The sequence below is a fragment of the Hoplias malabaricus genome, chromosome 3, assembly GCF_029633855.1.
Source record: "Hoplias malabaricus isolate fHopMal1 chromosome 3, fHopMal1.hap1, whole genome shotgun sequence".
NCBI classification, from domain to species: domain Eukaryota; kingdom Metazoa; phylum Chordata; class Actinopteri; order Characiformes; family Erythrinidae; genus Hoplias; species Hoplias malabaricus.
Genome location: NC_089802.1, coordinates 53,250,943 through 53,271,794, shown reverse-complemented (window position 1 = coordinate 53,271,794; position 20,852 = coordinate 53,250,943). Strand labels below are relative to the sequence as shown.

The following is a 20,852-nucleotide window of genomic DNA, read 5'->3' as shown; positions in this document are numbered from 1 at the left end:
CTCGCTTACGAAATAGCCTGAATCTACACTCCAGCAGAAACACTGTTACTTGGTTAAAATTATGACTCACATAAAAGTTCCCAAAAGCAACAGTAGAACAACAGCACCTCAACAAAAAACTACTGATGAGCTGAGTAAATTCTAGAACTGCAGTGGAACTTCCTGAGCATCAATCAGCATCAACATTGAAGTCTGTAAGTCTCTTCTTTCTTCTCTCTTTTTATCTTATTTTTATAATTTAAATTACTTTTGATCTAAAATAAAATGCTAACATTGTGAAGAGTGGTCTGACCAGTCACTGGGACATAGGGACATGTTAAAAATGATCTCATTACAGAGGTATCTGTCAAGAAGTGGCATATATTATTCTGTGTTGAAAGCGGGAAAAATGGGCATGGATGAGTATACACAAGATTTTGACAAGTGCCAAATTGAAATGACCATAATGTTTTGGTGAGTGTCTTCAAAAACACAGTACTCATAGGGTGTTCCTGGTATACACTTGTTTGTACGTACAAAAGTGGTCCAAGGAAGGACAACCAGGGAATGGGGGACAGGTTCAAGGGCACAGACTCATTTATTTAAAGGAAAAAGTATTGTTCAAAACAGGGAAACTTTTAAGCATTGGTAGTTATTCATCTGTGCCGTGTTACATTGTCCTGAAGACAAAGAATTTAGCAAACTGTAATGAAACAACACAAATGATGGCATCTGTAGAGGAACATAAATATTCAGGACAGTTCTGTGCAGGGCAGTTTAAATTTACCATGTTTTGTTTCACTTCTGACTATATTGTTTTATTTTATTTATTGAGTTTCCTCCGGGTGCTCCATTTTCCTCCCACGGTCCAAAAACACATGTTGTGAAGGACTGGCGCCCCCTCCATGGTGTGTTCCTGCCTTGCTCCCAATGATTCCAGGTAGGCTCTGGACCTGAACTGGATACGCGGTTACAGATAATGAATGAATATTTTTCTGGTAAAGTGGTTGATAAAGCATTTTGGACAATATTCATTGTATATATAATTTTTTGACCTGTACATATCAAAGGTTTGATTCTCAGCTTGGACAGGAATACCAATCTATAGCTCTCTCTTTGCTCCCTCTGTTTGGCTGCAGCTTCTCTCCATGTCTAGCTCATATCTTGTGTCATTTTGTTTGGTTTGTGTGTATCTTTTGTTTATATGTTGTATTCATCAGGGTATCGGGGGGTGGTGGGTTATCCTCCTCTGCTGCTGTGGGTTTTGGCCAGGTGTGTGTGAGGGGGACCTTGTTTCTTCATCGCTGCCTTGCAGTTGGCTGTCTGCTTTCTCCAGGGCTGGCAGCTGGGCCTGCTAACTCGGGGGGCCTGCCTTCTTCGCTGCTGCTTGGTTGGATTGTGGACAGAGAGGTTTGCTGTTGTCACTGGTGGTTTGGTTCTGTTGCTGGTGACGACCAGGAACTCACTGTGGCTGGTTGACGGGTGGCAGTTTGCTGAACTCAGAGCTAGAAGCTGCTGTTTCGTCCGGGAAGCGCATTCTTAAGCCGCTGCTCGCCAGTGGGAATTTTGCCTGACACAGCCCTGGTTACTATTAGCGACAGCCGGGGTGAGTGTGTCCTCATGCCCTGACTGTTCCCTCTGGTGCTGCGTCGATGCCTTGGCAATGTTTAAGCGAAGTGCCACTAAAATCTACAGTGACTGCTAATGGCTCTGTTCTGTTCATTTGCCATTTATTGTTATTTGTGTTGTCTTGTATCTGTTGTATACAACACATTTACTCAAATTGTATTTGAGTACAGACTACTTTGTCCACCACTCTGGCCACTTTCAACATGTTTGAGACACTAGAATGGCATTGTCCTCTGAACTGTGTTATGACAAAGCTCTGATCAGGGCAGTGGGTTTCTCACAGGGCAGTGGACAAGTGAGGGACATGGCAGGTAACTCAGCATTGCATCTGGATGTCCCTATTCTTTTAACTAGGCCAGCGCTGGGCTCAGTGAATATCCACCCATCAGAGTCCACTTCTTTGCACACTGTGACCTGTATTTATGAAAGTGGAGCATTAGTGTGCTGGCTCTAATGCATGGAATAGGAACAGCATCCTTAAGAGATGTGCACACAAAATGACTTCTTGTCAAAGTAGAGGTTCAATCCTGTGTTTGACTTTTTTTTTTTTCCTTTTTTTTCCTCTCCTCCCCACTCCTCTCCTCCCCACTCTCTTTCCTCTTTCCTGCTGCTTTGAACTGGCTGCCAGGGGCTTAGGTCGTGTGACTGGGATTGAGCAGCTGTAATTACCCACTACAAAGTTGTTACAGCATAGTGGATAACACTAGTATCATTTGCTCAGACTAGGATTTAATTCCCAGCTTAGATGGGGACACACTACTATACTAATAAGTGTCCTTCAGCAAGATTCACAACACTACATAACACATATTTATATTTATTTATGAGCTGAAGAGTTGTGGGGTGGTTAAATTCATCACATCTGCTCTAATTAGGAATGTCTACAAAGTGCTCGCAGAGTCTCTCACTGCAGAGATGATATTCACCATAAGGGCAACGAGAGGCCAAACACTGGGGGGGGGTTGTCTGATTTGTCAGTTAGCCTTAACTTAAGCCCAAATTTGAGGACTGTCCAATATAGAAGTCTCTCAGCCCTTTTCCTGTTGGACAGGCTTGATGTTTGGACTAAACTGAGGAAAGCTGCTTTGTGGGGGAAACCACAGAGATTTTTGATTAACATCTCTAATTTATTAATTCATTCATTGTTTGTAACTGCTTATACAGTTCAGGTGCGGAGCCTACCAGGAATTGGGTGGTGCCGGTCTTTCACATCCACTCCTACCTATGGACTATCCATTTACCAATGTGTTGGTGTTTTTTGGACTGTGCAAGAAAACCGGAGCAACCCACGCAGCCACAATAAGAATTCTTCACAGACACCGGGAACGGGGCTCTAACCCAAGACCAGGTCCCTGGAATACCCTGTATCTCTTATTAAATGATTATTTCTCACCAGAAAAATAATAGTGAAATTATAATTAAAAATGATATTTATACAAATATGAATTGCCTGTTACTGGTTTATACATGTTTATTCTTAATCAGACAAAATAATTTTTCATTTGCACCAGTGTTATCTTAGTGCCACCATAAAATAAACTCCATTTGTGCAATAGTAGAATATGTATTTTTTGAATATTAAAATTAATATAAATCGTAAGCTAAATACATAATAAAATTTGTTTTTAATAACCATTTTTTCCACCCCCCACCAACCATAAGTCATCACTTCCCTTTGGCTAGGACTCACTACCACCAGCCTGTGAGTGAGTGAAGGTGAGTATGTTGCTCAAGTAACAACACTGGACACCCCCACGTTATGGAGAGGTCAACTGCTCAGATCTGTCACTTCTTCTGGCAGAAACCTCGGCTGCTCCTACACAGCGATGAAGGTAGATGGGGTGGCCCATCTTACCCCCACCCAAAAAAGCAAAACCAATTGCGCTCTCTTGAAATCCAGCCTAGGATGCCTGAAGTATGACCAGAGGTTTGTCTATCAAGGTCCTGACAGACCTGAAATGTAGGTCTAGTTCAAATAGTCATGGTTCACCATAGTGTGGATCACTGGTACATACACAGCATTGCTGTATAGTTTTATCATAAAAGAAAACGTACACTTTACACTTTAAATGTACACAAATCACTTTACAGTGTACAATATCACTGGCGCTGTTCACACTGCAGCAGAAGCATAATAAACTACTTTATTTTTGTTGTCCTAGGCAAAATGCGGGAGTTGTTTGTCTGCTGGGCTCTAGCATTGTCCTGCCTGTACACTGTATCAAACAGTTTAGTTTGTAGCTGCATTTGCAGAGGCCTGACAAATGTTATTAGACACTGAATCCAATTTCTGCAGCTTGGTGTCCCCATTCTGGCCATTACTTTTCCTGGGTTTGCTTTGAATGGCTCTGTCACAAAGACTAAGCACTGGTCAGAACTGGGTCATCGTGGCTCAACATCACACACCCTGAGGTTTACATCAGGCCAAAGTTAGGGTCAGCTTCAACTCTGGACACAACTACAGACGAAGAATCAAAAGCCAACACTTTGCCCTGAAAATATCACAGAATAGTTGTTGATCATTGATGGGATTGATCTTATTCCACAAAACTCAGTCCCAGAGGAATCTGGCTTGAAATTCAGATGCTTCAATAGCAGTAAACCAAGACTTCACATAATTCTTTTTATACATGTTAAAGGACATCATAGTCATACAGCCATCCGTGCTGTAATTATTGTTCCTGACAGTCACTCTACAGGGTTCGGAAGACTTGTTTGTAGTCTTGAACTGTCGGGGGATGTCTAATTTTAGCTCACTTTTGATGCTTCACTGAGACCTTTTTATTAAAATACGCAGTGAAGCCTACACAGGCTTTTAAGTTTGACAAGGAACAACATAGTTGATGTTTTTTATTTATTTATTTTTTATATATATTTATATACACACCATAAGGCCATAAGGTGAAATCACACTTATTTTTGTCCCACAGCCTCTGTTGATCACAGGTGAAAGATCATCTTACCTTAGAGTGTAAAGTATTTTCCCATCGTTCCATATTCTCAGCAGCTGATTAGGTGTAGTAATCCAGTGTGAATCTGCATTCTTGGAGTTTCTGAAGATCGTGTCAGGCAGCCAAATGAGTCCAACCATGTTACTGTTCAAAGTTAATATCTTCATTGTGCTGTTATATCTGAGCCGGCTGTCTGTCCACGTTTGGGCAAAGATGATGTCAATCTGGTACTCCTGCCAAACACAGAACAGGAAGACAAACTATTAGAAACAAACTAAAAGAAATAATTATTTTAAAACCTGGAGCTGAACAAGTCAGTAAAAGCTACTAAAAAATGAGACCTGGAAGACCTGGTATAATTAGCGTGATCATTAGCAGTGTAATGCTTTTTTTAAAAACACATCTCTCCTCGAGCATTAAGCATTTTTATGGTCGTTCCAAGAATAAGGTTCGAGACCCAGGACTGAATATGGAGCGCTGAAATGTCTGCCCTGAATTACACTCCAAATAAAATGTCTTGTTATTTTGTGCTTTAGAACCTTCCCTGAGGAGACATCCAGAGCTGTGCATTAACTACCTCAATGCTGCTACACGCTTTTGTTTTCCACTTTTATGGTATAGTCCTCTGGAGTGTTGGTACAGAACCTGGCACTTTGAGCTGTTCTCAGAATGTTTTAAATTAATGCAGTGTATTCAGTGTTCATTGGGCTGTGGTGATTTACCAGACACACCTGACCTTGGGCACATGACTGGAGACCCACTCTATGGAGCCTAATCAATTTCACTTAGGAAATACAAAGCAACTTAATACTTGGAAGAGGATGAATAAGTTTACAGCAGCAGGGGGTCAGTTGGAAAGACCCTAAAAAAGTGACCGGGCTAACAGAAACAGTGAACAGCCAGTGTTTTCCTGTCAGCACTCAGTCCATTGTGTTGTCCATCTCATTGTGACCATTTCACAGTAGCAGCAACGAAATATGTTTTTAGGACCCAATACCTTTCATATAATGTCCCCCTGGATTGCTGGGCAACTCCTGAGTGCACATAAATAATGCATGGCCCACTAGCCCTAGTCTTCAGATTTACAGGGCAACCTGTAGGCTAGCGCTAATACTTAATCACATCTAGCTCTCTGGTGGCAGGAACGAAGGGAACCATCTGGTACTTATATTATTTATTCCCTTGATCTTATAGCTTTCTCATGGAGAAAAGAGGTCTTTGCTGGAGACTACTTTTCTCTATATGTATAGAACATGAGCTCATTCATTCCACTGATAGAAAACTTGGAACAGGCAAAGTATTAGACTAGGGCTCCAGTCAGTGTCTGATTACCTAGATAGACCTGATGATACACATCTAAGACTTAAAAGAGCAAGAATTCGTTTTTACCATCAAATAGGTAACAAATTATTAAAGTTATCAAATGTACAAACCGGACTCCAAAAAAGTTGGGACACTAAACAAATTGTGAATAAAAACTGAATGCAATGATGTGGAGGTGCCAACATCTAATATTTTATTCAGAATAGAACACAAATCACAGATCAAAAGTTTAAACTGGGAGAATGTATAATTTTAAGGGAAAAATATGTTGTTTCAAAATTTCATGGCGTCAACTAATCCCAGTTGGGACAAGGCCATTTTTTTACCACTGTGTGGCATCCCCCCTTCTTCTTACAACACTCAACAGACGTCTGGGGACAGAGGAGACCAGTTTCTCAAGTTTAGAAATAGGAATGCTCTCCCATTCATGTCTAATACAGGCCTCTAACTGTTCAATCGTCTTGGGCCTTCTTTGTCGCACCTTCCTCTTTAAGATGCGCCAAATGTTCTCTGTAGGTGAAAGATCTGGACTGCAGGCTGGCCATTTCAGTACCCGGATCCTTCTCCTACGTAGCCATGATGTGATTGCTGCAGAATGTGGTCTGGCATTATCTTGTTGAAAAATGCAGGGTCTTCCCTGAAAGAGATGACGTCTAGATGGGAGCATATGTTGTTCTAGAACCTGAACATAGTTCTCTGCATTAATGGTGCCTTTCCAGACATGCAAGCTGCCCATGCCACAAGCACTCATGCAACCCCATACCATCAGTGATGCAGGCTTCTGAACGGAGCGTTGATAACAACTTGGGTTATCCTTGTCCTCTCTGGTCCGGATGACATGGCGTCCCAGTGTTCCATAAAGAACTTCAAATCGTGACTCTTCTGACCACAGAACAGTCTTCCATTTTGCCACACTCCACTTTAAAAGACCCCTGGCCCAGTGCAAACGTCAGAGCTTGTGGAGCTTGCTTAGAAATGGCTTCCTCTTTGCACTGTAGAGTTTCAGCTGGCAACGGCGGATGGCACGGTGGATTGTGTTCACTGACAATGCTTTCTGGAAGTATTCCTGAGCCCATTCTGTTATTTCCTTGACAGTGGCATTCCTGTTTGAGGTGCAGTGACGTTTTAGGGCCCGGAGATCACGAGCATCCAGTAGAGTTTTACGCCCTTGACCCTTACGCACAGCAATTGTTCCAGATTCTCTGAATCGGTTGATGATGATAACTTAAAAGTCTTTGCTATTTTACACTGGGTAACACCATTCTGGTATTGCTGCATCTTTCTGCGCAGCAATGGTGGAATTGGTGATTACCTCTTACCATCTTGGCTTCAGAGAGACACTGACACTCTGAGAAGTTCTTTTTATACCCAATCATGTTGTCAATTGACCTAATTAGTGTTAGTTGGTCTACCAGCTGTTCGTTATATGCTCAATTTCCTTTTTCCAGCCACTTATTGCTACTTTTCGCAACTTTTGAATCAACATATTTTTCCTTTAAAATGTTACATTTACTCAGATTAAACTTTTGATCTGTCATCTATATTCTATTACGAATAAAATATTGACATTTGCCATCTCCACATCATTGCATTCAGTTTTTATTCACAATTTGTTTAGTGTCACAAATGTTTTGGAATCTGGTTTGTATATGTATTTATTAAAACACAAGTTGAAAAATCAATCTGCAGTGTGGTACCTGTTCACATATTTAAAAGTTGTTGCAAACACAGCTTGTATGACCTCCATCCAAAAGCATGAAATGGGACACAATGGCTCAGCTACACATTTGTTCCTCAAAACATGTTCCCATGTGTTTTTCTCAAAGAGTAAATGCTGTTAGAGCAGCAAAGAAGGAAAAACTATCTAGTCTTAGTTCCAGAAAACAATGCTGCGTAATGAGCACATACTGATGATCTGAATTATTCCTTCGAAGGCTTTAGGAAATAGCTGTGTCTGTTCTATGTATCAACATCAGCTCCAGAAACACTACCACTAAATTACATTAACATGATGTGAGTCTTATCTATAGTACATTCACTAACCAAAATCTTTTGGTCTTTCTTCCCTCAAAATGACTACAGACCTAATGTCATCAGAGAATAAAAATAATTCCTTATTGCAAACGTCTGGCTGCTGAAGTCTGACACAGAGCCTTTATGCATTGTGCCTTTCTCTGAAGTTAAAGTGTCACTGCATGTGAAATGATGCATAAATAGCTCAGAATGAATTACCATTTCAAACATAGTAATGATCATGTACTTGTGATGAGAACAGTCCGATCAAGGTGTGTGTGTGTGTGACAGAGAGAGAGAATAAAACTAGTTTGAACTGATGTGAGATAAAAGAACTAATGGCCTCATTATCTTCCTCAGCTTTGAAGACTAAGTGCAGCCCCACTGAAGTCCTGCTAATTCATTCCAACAGTCTCAACCCACTGGCCTTTAAGCGTACAGTCTCCTTAAGTCTCGGGATGGACGTTCAGCACTTTGGATTGGTGATTTTGCACATGAGCTAAAAGTTCAATGAGATCTCCCATGCGCTTTCACATGGATCAGACACTGGCTCTTATGACCCCGGCAAATCCACTGAGCGGACCAGAAGCTACATTAATGTGGGCATCTGCACTCTTCAACTGAGAGCTCCTTTCACATATATTACATCAGATTTTTTTCTTGACCTTAAGACAGAGGCTCGTCTGCACTATTTATTTATTTTATATATTTTCAGTAGTCTTTAATCAGTTTGTTGTTTCAATAGCATTAAACTGCAACGGTGGAAAGGTTTAAAAAAAAAACACTCTGGGTAAAGTAGTTAACTCTCCCCCATTTTAATGTACTCTGGAATTCCTCAAAGCCAAGTTTATAATTAATGGGGGGGTGTCACACACCTACACCGCTTTCAAACGCCACTGACAGTCATTTGACCTTCTGTGAACTTTCTGCTACTGTAGGTCTCCTCATTTTAATAACACGCTCATTTAGCGCAAGTGAATGGGCAGGAGTGCCATTAGGCCGTAATTGTGACCTTTTGTGCAGGAAGCCAAAGGGAGTACACGAGAAACAGAACACATACTTGGGCCCAGTGGAAAAGGTGTACAGTGATAAAATAAACATAGCTTATGTTAGTTTGACTATGTCCAGTACTGTGTGGTAGTACATTTCACATCCTGTCAAGCCTCTTGTCAGTGACATTTATAAAAACCCAGTCCTCAGGAATATTTTTAAAATGTCATTTCCTTTGGACTCTAGTGAAGAAACAAGATCCAAAATGGTATTCCTTTAAAGGCACGGAATACCTATTAGACAGTTACCGTTACCAAGGCTTTCATCTCCGCTAGACAATAGAAAACCAAGATTCTCTTCAAAACTATAAGACACACACAAGATTGCCCATCTGCCCATCTTTACCCTACAAGAGGACAATTCAACCTTTGGGCTGTCATTATTTAGTAAAAAACACATACCAAAAAAAGAAAGCTTGAAAATCTATAAAAGAAACTGCTGCTTTTCTCTGAATAATGGACTGGCTGCTCCAGTCTCCAGACCTCAGCATTGTTCTATATATTTGGGATTACTTGTGAGAAGCCATGAAACAAAAAAAATGCATCCAACTTCTCTTTGAACTTGTAGCAGATTTTAAATACAACCCGGATTAAAGGCAGACAGTAGGCACTCTATATATATATATATATATATATATATATATATATATATATATATATGAATGAACCTTTGAGAAATTGTGAAATATTCCCTGCCAACCCAAATCCTGAGTGTGGTGTCTGAGTGCCCCAGACTGATGCAGCTTGTCTGCTATTAAACAATCTGTTATACTAATTTGTTTTTGGAGTTCTCCTTCCAAATTGAGGCCAGCCACACAGACAACAATTAATTCTTGACTGATGACCCGTGCTATGACACAGTAGGTCAGAGAGTAGGAGAAAATGAGCTGTTTATCAGGCACATTGCATTAATGAACAGTATCAGCATCAAAAGATTCGGCATTGGCCAAAGAAGCTTTAAATTCCATCCAGGGCCCTGGCTTAATTTCAATCTTCTCATGAAATTAGAACAAGATTGTTTTAAATCAAACTGACTAATAATATTCACTTACTCTGGTAATTTTTAGGGATCATATACATGTGCATAAAAAGAGGTACTGTATGAGTAAACAAGCCCCAGTATCGTGGTAAATTATATTAAGTAAAGATCTTTTTTTCTCCATTTATCTGTTAAACTGAATGGAAGTCACCTGCCAGGCTTTTGTTTCTGCCCACATCCTCAGAGACTGCCATGTGAAGTGTAGAGTATAATGAATGTGCACTGTACATGGCCCCCTGTGCATAGTATGATCATACCAGAGATGCTTGTGTTCTAAATAATAAATGAAAAACAGTGGGTGTGCCCTTCCTTCTTGTGGGAACCTGCAGACGGATGTGTTGTGAAAGGCAGCCGTGTTACATTCAGGCAAGTCCTGGACTTTGCGCCCTGACCCAGGGTTTGTTTGAAAATGCACCAGAGCCTCGAGCTTCAGACCAACCCCGGTTGCTTATGTTTTATGCAGCTTCACTGTGATTGTGCCACCTCACTCAAGTGCAGAAGATGAGTTCCAAACTTATGTTTTCATAAGTGATTCTGCTTTAATCTAAGTTTAATATGACCCACTAGAAACATGGCCCAAGTTCTGCTGAGCTCTGTCAGTCGTTCTTCATTTCTGCCGTTCGCAGAAGTCTGCAGTGGTCCTACTGTGGATATTACAGCGATCAGTTATCGTAATTGGCCCCTCGAAGATCATATATGTCTAAATGAGCTTTGTCTTACTTATACCAGAAAGTGATCTTGTTAATGATATCTCTAAATTTGCTCTGCATATTCTCAAAGCAAGCATTAGGGGCTGTAAGTAGTCTAAAGACAAATAGAACACGAGCGTAATGCGATTTGGCCGCAGCTTCCTGTCTCCGTAAAATCTAATTCCTGTCCTGTTCCTCGATAGGACAGCTAATCTATTAAGTTCTGTTTCACTGGGGAAATATTTTCATATTTAATTTTTAAATCGGGGAAAACTAGGAGTAATATGAGTCATTACAGCAAATGGTGTGGCCCGCTCTCTGGCCTGTAAGGAATCATTTTCTGCTTGAGTTCTTGTCATGCTCTGAAATGACCTGCATACAGATGAGTGATCTCCCACTGTGCACAGGGCTGTTCCCTGAGCTGCTTGAATCTGAGAAAGGGTAATGCCACCGTGCTTGACTGAGACATCACACCATCCCGTCTGAACGGTGCACCCACATTCTGAGCTTTCCCGCCGTTGATTGGTATGCGCGAGCCACACGATCCATCCGGCCTTTCTCCTCCCTCAGCTCTAATTAAATTCCTTGTGCCATTTATCATTTTCAGGGAGAGGAAAAGAGAAATAAAGCCTGGGTGAATAAGGAATAGGACAGGCGCTCCAAGTGGTACCCAGCTATTTGGGTACTGAAGCATTGTGGGGTGTCTCTGCTGACTGTTTTGCCTACAAAAAAATGTTTGTGGTAAACTACTCAGCAAAATAACCTAGAAAGCAAGAAGGAGCTGTGGTGTAGACTACACAGAAGCAGCAGGCGTTTCCCTCATAAGGCAAACCCTTCTTTCTTCCACTAACACGATGTTGCACAGTCGCTGTGCTTTGCCTCCTCTTGTCTGTAAACACTCATCATCACAGACCAGATGCTTTAATGAGACTTTAAACGTATTGGTAGCACTTTCCTGAAGGACAACATACTGTATGTAAAGCTATAAACCGTATACATCCATACTCTAAGGTTGACTAACAGATCAGAATATGTATGAGTTTACTTACTGTGGTTATGTTAGAGTTGAGTCTGTTCCACATTAGTATTCTGCCATATAGGTTTGGGTGTCCCTGGTTCAATGTCATGTTGTCACGCCTTCGTCCTGTCAGTTTGTTGTCCCCGCCATGTGCTTTATTTGCACATGGCTCTGTTTTGTTTATGTTCGAGTCTCCGCCTTTGTTCCGCCTCCTCGTCCGTGTCATGTGTTACCCGTCCTCGTTATCTGTCCAGGTGTATCTCGTTTGTGTGAGTATTTAAGCCCTCTTGTGTCACGTCCTGTTTGTCGTACATTTCTCTTTTCTCTTTTCTCATGTCTAGTCGGTCGTGTTTTCGAGTCTGTCCGTCTGTCTCCACAGTTTCTCCGTGTCTGTTTCCCTAGTCGTTGTTTCGTGTCGTAGTTTCTTTTCCTCTCTCGTTCCTTCGTTTACTCTTTAGTCTGTCAGTCCCGTTTGCCCTGTTTAGCTCCCCTTGTTTAGTTTAGCCTGGTTAGCTCCCTGTTTGTTTTCGTTATGTTAATGTATCTTTGTTTTGTTATTCTTCTTTATTAAAAAGCTGTGTTTTAGCGAGTGCGTCCGCCTCCCTCAATCCGCCCCTCGCTCCTGACAGAATGTACGACCCCCAGGACGCAGCTAGCACAGACTATTATCTCAAGGGATGTGCCGTTCGCCGGACTCCATTCCACACAGGCCCCAAAGATCCTGTGGGGGAGGCTTTGAAAGCGGCCTCGGAATGGAGTCGCCGGCTCCAGCTCCTGCCTGGCGCTGCTCCGGATCCTATAGCGGAGGAGTCGACTCGGGAATCGAGTAGTTGCGCCAGCGGGAGTCGAAAGAGTCGGCGGAAGAACCGTGCTGGAGTTCCCCCCTCGCTGGAGGATTACCCCCTCAGGTCCGGGGAAATTTTTGGGGGGGCGTTAAGGGTAGGGGCTGTTAGCCTCACCTCCGGAGCTCTGAGGTCTGAGGCTAACAGGGGCGCACCTCGAGGTGATCTAATGGGTGCGCCTGTGAAACCCCCTAAACCCTTTACAGCTCCAGCGCAAGCCCGGCGAGCAGCACAAACCCCTGTCCTCGAGAGCGCGGCGTGCGCCTCTCCTGTCTTCGTGAGCGCGAAGCGCGCCTCTCCTGTCTTCAGGGACGACATCGCAGATTCCTCTGCCTCCGTGGACGTCGTCGCACTGTCTCCAGTCCCCGTGATGGCGGCACCCGCCGCTCCAGTCCCCGTGATGGCGGCACCCGCCGCTCCAGTCCCCGTGATGGCGGCACCCGCCGCTCCAGTCCCCGTGATGGCGGCACCCGCCGCTCCAGTCCCCGTGATGGCGGCACCCGCCGCTCCAGTCCCCGTGATGGCGGCACCCGCCGCTCCAGTCCCCGTGATGGCGGCACCCGCCGCTCCAGTCCCCGTGATGGCGGCACCCGCCGCTCCAGTCCCCGTGATGGCGGCACCCGCCGCTCCAGTCCCCGTGATGGCGGCACCCGCCGCTCCAGTCCCCGTGATGGCGGCACCCGCCGCTCCAGTGTCCGTGATTGCGGCACCCGCCGCTCCAGTCCCCGTGATGGCGGCACCCGCCGCTCCAGTCCCCGTGATGGCGGCACCCGCCGCTCCAGTGCCCGTGATGGCGGCACCGCCCGCCGCTCCTGTCCCCGTGACTGCGGCGGCGCCCGCCGCTCCTGTCCCCGTGACTGTGGCTACGGCCTCTCCTGTCCCCGTGACTGTGGCTACGGCCTCTCCTGTCCCCGTGACTGTGGCTACGGCCTCTCCTGTCCCCGTGACTGTGGCTACGGCCTCTCCTGTCCATGTCCGTAGGTCGGCCCGAAGGACTTCAGGGCCGATCCCCAGAACTGTGCACAGGCTGGTTCCTCAGACTGCCACACAGACATTAGCCAGTCCTGGGCACCGCCCTGTTATTTTGGTTCCCTTGTCTGTCCCTGTCATGGTTCCCGTCTCTGTCCTTGTCCCAGTACCCGTGTCAGCCTTTGTCTCTGTCCCTGTACCTGTTACTGTATTCATGTCTGTCCCCGTAAACGTCTTGGTCCCTGTTCCCCTACCAAGTCCAGTCCAGTCTCCTGTCCTGCCTCATGTCCAGTCCCCTGTCAGCCCTGTCCAGTCTCTGTTTCAAATCCCTGTCCAGTCTCAAGCCCCGTCTCCGTTTCAACCCTCTGTCTTGTCTCATGTCCAGTCCCCTGTTAGTCCTGTCCAGTCCCCGTTTCAACCCTCTGTCTTGTCTCATGTCCAGTCCCCTGTCAGCCCTGTCCAGTCTATGTTTCAACCCCCGGTTCAGTCCCCTGTTAGTCATGTCCAGTCTTCGTATCCGTCCAATGTCCAGTCACCCGTCTTGTCTCCGGTCCAGTCTCTGTTTCAAATCCCTGTCCAGTCTCAAGTCCCGTCTCCGGTCCAGTCTCTGTTTCAACCCTCTGTCTTGTCTCCTGTCCAGTCCCCTGTTAGTCCTGTCCAGTCCCCGTTTCAACCCTCTGTCTTGTCTCCTGTCCAGTCCCCTGCTAGTCCTGTCCAGTCCCCGTTTCAACCCTCTGTCTTGTCTCACGTCCAGTTCCCGTATCCGTCCAATGTCCAGTCTCCAGTCCCGTCTCCGTTCCAGTCTAGTGTCATGTTACCTGTCCTGTCTTCTGTCCAGTCACGTACCCCTGTCCAGTCTAACGTTCCTATCCTGTCCAGTGTCTTGTCACCAGTCTCTGCTCCCGTCCAGTCCCAGCACCAAGTTCTGTCACCTGTCCCGTCTTCTGTCCAGTCCCTGTTTCCATCCAGTGTCATGTCCAATGTCAAAAACCCTGTCAAGTCCCATGTGTCCACTCCTGTCCTGTCCAGTCCGTTCTCGTCTCTTGCTGCCCCCCTTTGTCAGTCTCCTGTCATGTCCCATGTCCCGTCTTGTATATTCGGTCCTGTCGTGTCCCCAGCTCCTGTGTCTGTTCCCGTCCTGTCCTGAGTCCTGTCACCCGTTGGTTTGTTGTCCTGTCTTGTTTTCCGTGCCCTCTCCAGTGCCAGCTCCTGGGGGGTTTAGGAGTACGCGCCCGGGAGTTGCGCGTTCTTGGGGGGGGGCATCTGTCACGCCTTCGTCCTGTCAGTTTGTTGTCCCCGCCATGTGCTTTATTTGCACATGGCTCTGTTTTGTTTATGTTCGAGTCTCCGCCTTTGTTCCGCCTCCTCGTCCGTGTCATGTGTTACCCGTCCTCGTTATCTGTCCAGGTGTATCTCGTTTGTGTGAGTATTTAAGCCCTCTTGTGTCACGTCCTGTTTGTCGTACATTTCTCTTTTCTCTTTTCTCATGTCTAGTCGGTCGTGTTTTCGAGTCTGTCCGTCTGTCTCCACAGTTTCTCCGTGTCTGTTTCCCTAGTCGTTGTTTCGTGTCGTAGTTTCTTTTCCTCTCTCGTTCCTTCGTTTACTCTTTAGTCTGTCAGTCCCGTTTGCCCTGTTTAGCTCCCCTTGTTTAGTTTAGCCTGGTTAGCTCCCTGTTTGTTTTCGTTATGTTAATGTATCTTTGTTTTGTTATTCTTCTTTATTAAAAAGCTGTGTTTTAGCGAGTGCGTCCGCCTCCCTCAATCCGCCCCTCGCTCCTGACACATGTATTGTTTATTTTCTGGCAACAAGTACACATTCTCCACAGAGAACAGATTTCTTAATATTTTAATTATTGAATTATTAAAATATTGTTTATTTATTGGAATAACGTTTTAATCAAATTCGTCACAAAAAATAGAAACAGTGCAGAAAACATCGCTTATTGATAGTCCCCTGTTGAGGAGTTTACCGGCCTTTTGCCGATTGAGGGTGTCAAAAAATGCACTGAATGGTTCAAAAGTCTTTAATGACACTTTACAATAAGTGTACATTAATTCACAATACTTAAGACAGTAATAAGGCTTACTAAATTGTTAGGTAATGTTACAATTAATCATTGAGTAATGATAAATAAGAAGTAGCATTAACTAGCGTTCTTTTAGGATTTTATTAAATCATAACATATTGTTAGTTCCTGTTCCTATTATTACTTATTGTATAACTATGACTTTACTGAATCATTTAGTAATACCATTAATTAATATAACCTTACTGTAAAGTTACCTGTGTAATGTTAAGAGCATTTGGCAGACATTTTATCCTGCTTGATTTACAGTGTATTCTTGATATAAGGGTAGGATAATATTAGGTAACACATTACTGGTATAGTCTTTTAGATATTCTTCAAACATTCATCTGCATACTGCCAACGACCTGTGAGGATCAGCTGATCAATTGATTCTCACCAAGTGCCACCTATAGTGGAGTAAAGGGATTTTTGCATGTTTTTGTTGCCTTTTTACTAGAAACTTGCATGCTTTACACACAACTTTCAAATTAATTACAAAGAAATTAATGTAACAAAAAAGAAAAAAGAAAACAAATAAGAAGACGTAAACTGAGTTTTTTAAACAATTATAAAAACATGTAAAAAAAATAAATAAAAAAAAGGAAAAAAAATCAATTTAATATGAATTAAGCATTTTAGGTAGCCTAGGGGAAAACACGCTATGTTCACAGTGGCTCTCGGCGCTTGTATCAGCAGGTCAAGAAGGAGTGGTGCATGTGTGAATCAGTGTTTTAAGGCTCTAATGATGTGAGGAACAGCCACGTTGTTTTTCTTCAGCTGAGCTGAGTGACAATTCTCACATTTTTCCTCATTTTTTATGCCTCTGGATTTTGCTATTTTTTTGTTCAGGACTATTTCTAAGTGTGTTCTCGTACTTGGTCTTGGCTTGCTTTTATCGTTTTTTGCTTTGTTTTTTTGTAAAAAAGTTCAGATTGTTCTGTCTCTAGCATTTTCCAACAGCAGAAACAATGTGCTTTACATGGATTTTGCAAAAATACTGGGGTATCACATTCCTTCCCTGGGGGAAAAAAAATCATTATTTACATATTTTTCCTGTTATTAGTTCCTTTATTATTGAGTAATAAGTCAATATTGTGACGTACCAGCACTTACTGCTTCACGTACCACATTTTAAGAACCACTGCCCTAGACTATCAACCATTTATTCTAAAACTGTTTTTTGAATAGTCTAGTGTGTAGTTGTAGACATCAGCTTGTCTAGTTTTGTCATAGTTTTGTTTGTCCAGTTGAAAAGCTGGTTCTTGACAGTTGACTGACAGGTTGCTGACAGTCTGTAGATGGTTTGACTGCATTTACAGTGTCAGGTGGACAATCCAAATCAAATGTTACTGAGTTGTTCTTGTCTAAGGACTCTTATGGTGTGGTGTTCCTGTCTGAGCAGTGAACTGAATCCCTAGTTAATGTGTTGGGCAACTGTATCAACCTACATTATATTAAGGGTTATTCCCTCAAGCTTTAATGACCAGAAAGACTGTAAGCTGGAAGTTCACCTCAAAATGTTTGATTGACCATATGAAGCAACAGTTGTCGGCATAAGCTTTCTCTGTCATGTTCTGTTTATATGAGTTGACTGGAAATGCTGTCTGTGCCATTTAGCCGTATAAATTCTGCTCTTAGAAACATGATGAAGAACCATGATCACAGTTAAGATCATGAGTGCCATTCTAGCCTGAGAAGGGTGAAAAATAGAGAAGACGTTGTTGCAGTCAAGACTACAGGAGAAAAACTATGCTCTCTGAGGAGCCATGAGTAAACAGAGCTGATCAGTCAACAAGGAGGAGTTTTGTGCTGCAGGTATGTGTTTCTGGTCTCCTGAGGCCAACACATGGGCTCCTAACAACCTTATTTATACCACAGCAAAGAAGCCATTTGAGGCCACTGAACCAAATAAAAACTCCAACTGAGGAAAAACCACAAATTTCCGCACTGTAAAAGTCTCCACAACCTGGTCTCAGAGAGGCAAACACTGAGACCCAGAATAAATCCCGCAAACCAATGACCTCCTTATGTCTTTCGATCTGAGCTCTACATAAGTTAAATATCAGCACCAGAGCACTCTGTCTTTATTGGAACAAATATGTAGCAATTGCAAATATGTAGGGACTGTATTACAGGTCACAGTATCTCTGCTGGACATGCTTCCTTTGGTCCTGTGTTTTTTATTTCCAGTAATAAAATGTCCTGGAAACCACCATCCTAAAACTGCCACATTGGACAAAATCATTTCCATGCTTTCCGTGCCATTTGTCACTGAGCCCATCTTAGTACAGTCCACTGAAACACGCTGGAAATGTCACATACGCAGTCATGACTAAATTAGGCTCTGCAGCTAGCCATTCCAAGGACTTGTCAAGAGATCGGTAATGGAGACCACAAAGCTATAGTCAATTGGTGGTCCCCAAACAGACAAGTATTTTCATCATCATCTGGGCATCATCACCAGGGTCTTATTCAAGTATACTTTTATTAGACATGCTCCAGAGGAAGCCATTCAGTACACGTAACATTGGCAGAGTCTAATTAATGCACAAGTGCAGTGAAGGCCCTCCCTCAGTATCACAGCTCCTCCCTTTTTTTCTACTCAACATTGCTCTCATCTTTCTTTTCATTTCCTTGTTATAAACCCATAGGAACCTTAGATTTCTGATGCTCAGATATGACTCCTGACAAAAGAGACAGATTATGCTCAGATACACAAATGCAACGCTCATCATTCCAACAAGCTCTAATCTCTCCCTTCTCTCCTGTATTCCATGTCCTTTTGGTATGATGCTTTTTCTCCTAAAGCATTTTTAGAAGAATCATCATGAAGTCTCCTCATTTAACAGCAGTGTTTGGGCAATACAGCTTTCCTCTGAGCAGGCCTTGGTTTCCCATTGTTCGCTGCACGGCTTTGTTTGTTTCCATTCAGTGTTTTGTTGTGCGCATATCATTTATGGTTTTACAGTTAGCTTTTGTCCTTGTTGTTTTGGGTACTCTATTGTTTATCTGGATTTGTTTCTTCTCTAGTTGTCTGTACAAGCTTTTCTTCTGAAAACTAAGCTCTAATAAATGTGAGTAATTTAGGCATCCATCCTCCTCATCTGCTTCACCAGGCCATTTACTACACAGGCACTTTATATTCATAACTGTTGTTTTTTCATGAATGAGTATACTGAAATCTATAACTTGAATGTTGAGTCCTCAGAAAAAAGGTTTAGTTTGATATATAACTTGGCATGAGGAGGTTCTACAAAATTACAAAAAGTTCTTCACACCACATTCATAATAATGTTTTTTTGTTTGTTTGTTTGTTTTTGTTTGCTTTGTTTTTGTATATCTTTTCTTCAATCAGCTTTTAATAGATTGTGAACATGGTCTTGAAATAGGTATCATTTTAGAATAAGACCACACTTGTAAAGGTTTTATAAATAGTTTAAAATCTGTTTATTAATGGTTATTAAATGTGTTGGTAATGGATTAAAAGTCATTAATAACTCGTTTTAACACATAAACAAAAAGGGCAAAGGTGACCTGTTGCTTGCCAAATACTGACCTTACTTTGTCTCCTCCATTAATAGACATTAACCCTGTCTGTTTCAGTACATATTTATTAATACGTTTAATCATTTAACCACTAAGTTAAATTAATTAACCATCAACAGTCTTTTTATAAATCAGTCATAATATGGCATACATTAACATGTGAAATGACTAAATTTCATCCTCAAGCTTAATCTTTGCCTTGACACTTTCAGTATTAAACAAAAAAGAAATCACTGTTGGCTTTTCTCTGTGTTACAAATGACTATTAATAACGTTTAAAGTGTTTACAACCTAATTAATTCCCATGTAATAAACAGGATTTTTTGCCATTAATAAACCTTTTTAAATGTACTCTTATTTTAAAGTTTTACCGTGAAATGTCCTGTGAAAGTATACATTTACACACGAGTGTCTTTTAATCAGTTTCACATCAAATGTAGACGGACACATGAATCCACTAAAGTGCACATGGTGAGAGGCAGATATTTATCTGATGTACCTCAACCCCTCATATTTCTGAACGTGGGTCATGTAAGATCTTGTGATGAGATGTAATCGAAAGTTCAAACTCTACAGATGTGGACTGGAGTATGTTCCTGTGTTGTAATATCACTAAGATATTAATAACCACACTGATAAATATCAAATGTGATGCACAGGGATGTGAGTAGACCCAAGAAGTGTAACAGGAGAGGTTATCTGACTGATATGATGTGAAACAAGCAATGCTTTTTTTTTTTTTTTTGCTTCCACAAAACTGCAGCAGATTGTTCTTAAAGGTATCTACATGTTTCAGAGATAAATACACACACACACACACACACACACACACACACACAGCAGAAACATATTTGCATTTATGTTTAGACATAAAACCTGATGCCCAGGAGTGTGAACAGGTGGATAGCCAATAACAATTCAACAGACATATCCAAAAGTTTTGACCCAGATTAATGTGCACTCACATTATTGATACCAGACACTCATTTTATGGGTGGGCAGAGACTCTCAAAATCCTAACAAATAGAAAGCCGTTAGATCTGTATGTAATGGACGTTTGTGATGAGTATTTGTTCAGAGTTGCTAAGTGGCTTCCAGTAAAAGTGTTAAAGAACTGCTGTTAAAATGCTGCTGCTGTAGAAGAGCTCTCATTTTTCAGGCTTTCAGTGTCTGAGAGGCAAAGAAAGTTGACCTGTACATAGCAATTAATGGTAAATAAAGTGAGTCTGGTTTCAAAAGCGCAAATGGCACTGCCATTTGTTCAGAATATTCACAGCACACCACAACTTTCAGGGAGGACTAAATGATGGAATGTACCATGGAGTATAAAAGCCTTAATGCAGTGTGCAGCGAGTGGGTGCAACCTTCCAGTTCACACTGAGTGACTCACTCAAAGACATTGTTCTCTCTAAGAAAAAAAAAATCATAAAGAAGAAAGTTTTCCAGCCTCTGGTGTGCTAATTAGCAGAGTGCCTCCTATAGCTGTATATGCTGGGACTTGCTGTACTCATTGTAGCTGATAATTATTTGTCTTGACCTTAAAAAAAAAGAACTAGTTAGAGATATCCAGTTCTCTGCGGACTGGCCTGGATGGCGTCTTTATCTCATTACCCACAAGGTAGCCTTGTAGACTCAGAAGCAAGCCATCTGCTCCCCTCTGATCACAGATCTTAAGTAAGGCTGCAGGCATTGTAGGATAGACTTGTGCAGAGGCTGTGAAAAGCATGAGGAGAGATG

The 20,852-nt window shown here is 42.5% G+C and overlaps 1 protein-coding gene across 1 annotated transcript in view; it reads right to left on the bottom strand.

The window, feature by feature from the left end:
* LOC136691657 (gamma-aminobutyric acid receptor subunit gamma-3) overlaps window positions 1-20,852 on the bottom strand; it is a 146,032-nt gene that overhangs the window by 36,720 nt on the left and 88,460 nt on the right. The window contains exon 4 of the mRNA XM_066664330.1: window positions 4,572-4,792. Within this exon, the coding sequence (XP_066520427.1) occupies window positions 4,572-4,792 (221 nt within the window). The remainder of the gene's footprint in view (window positions 1-4,571; window positions 4,793-20,852) is intronic.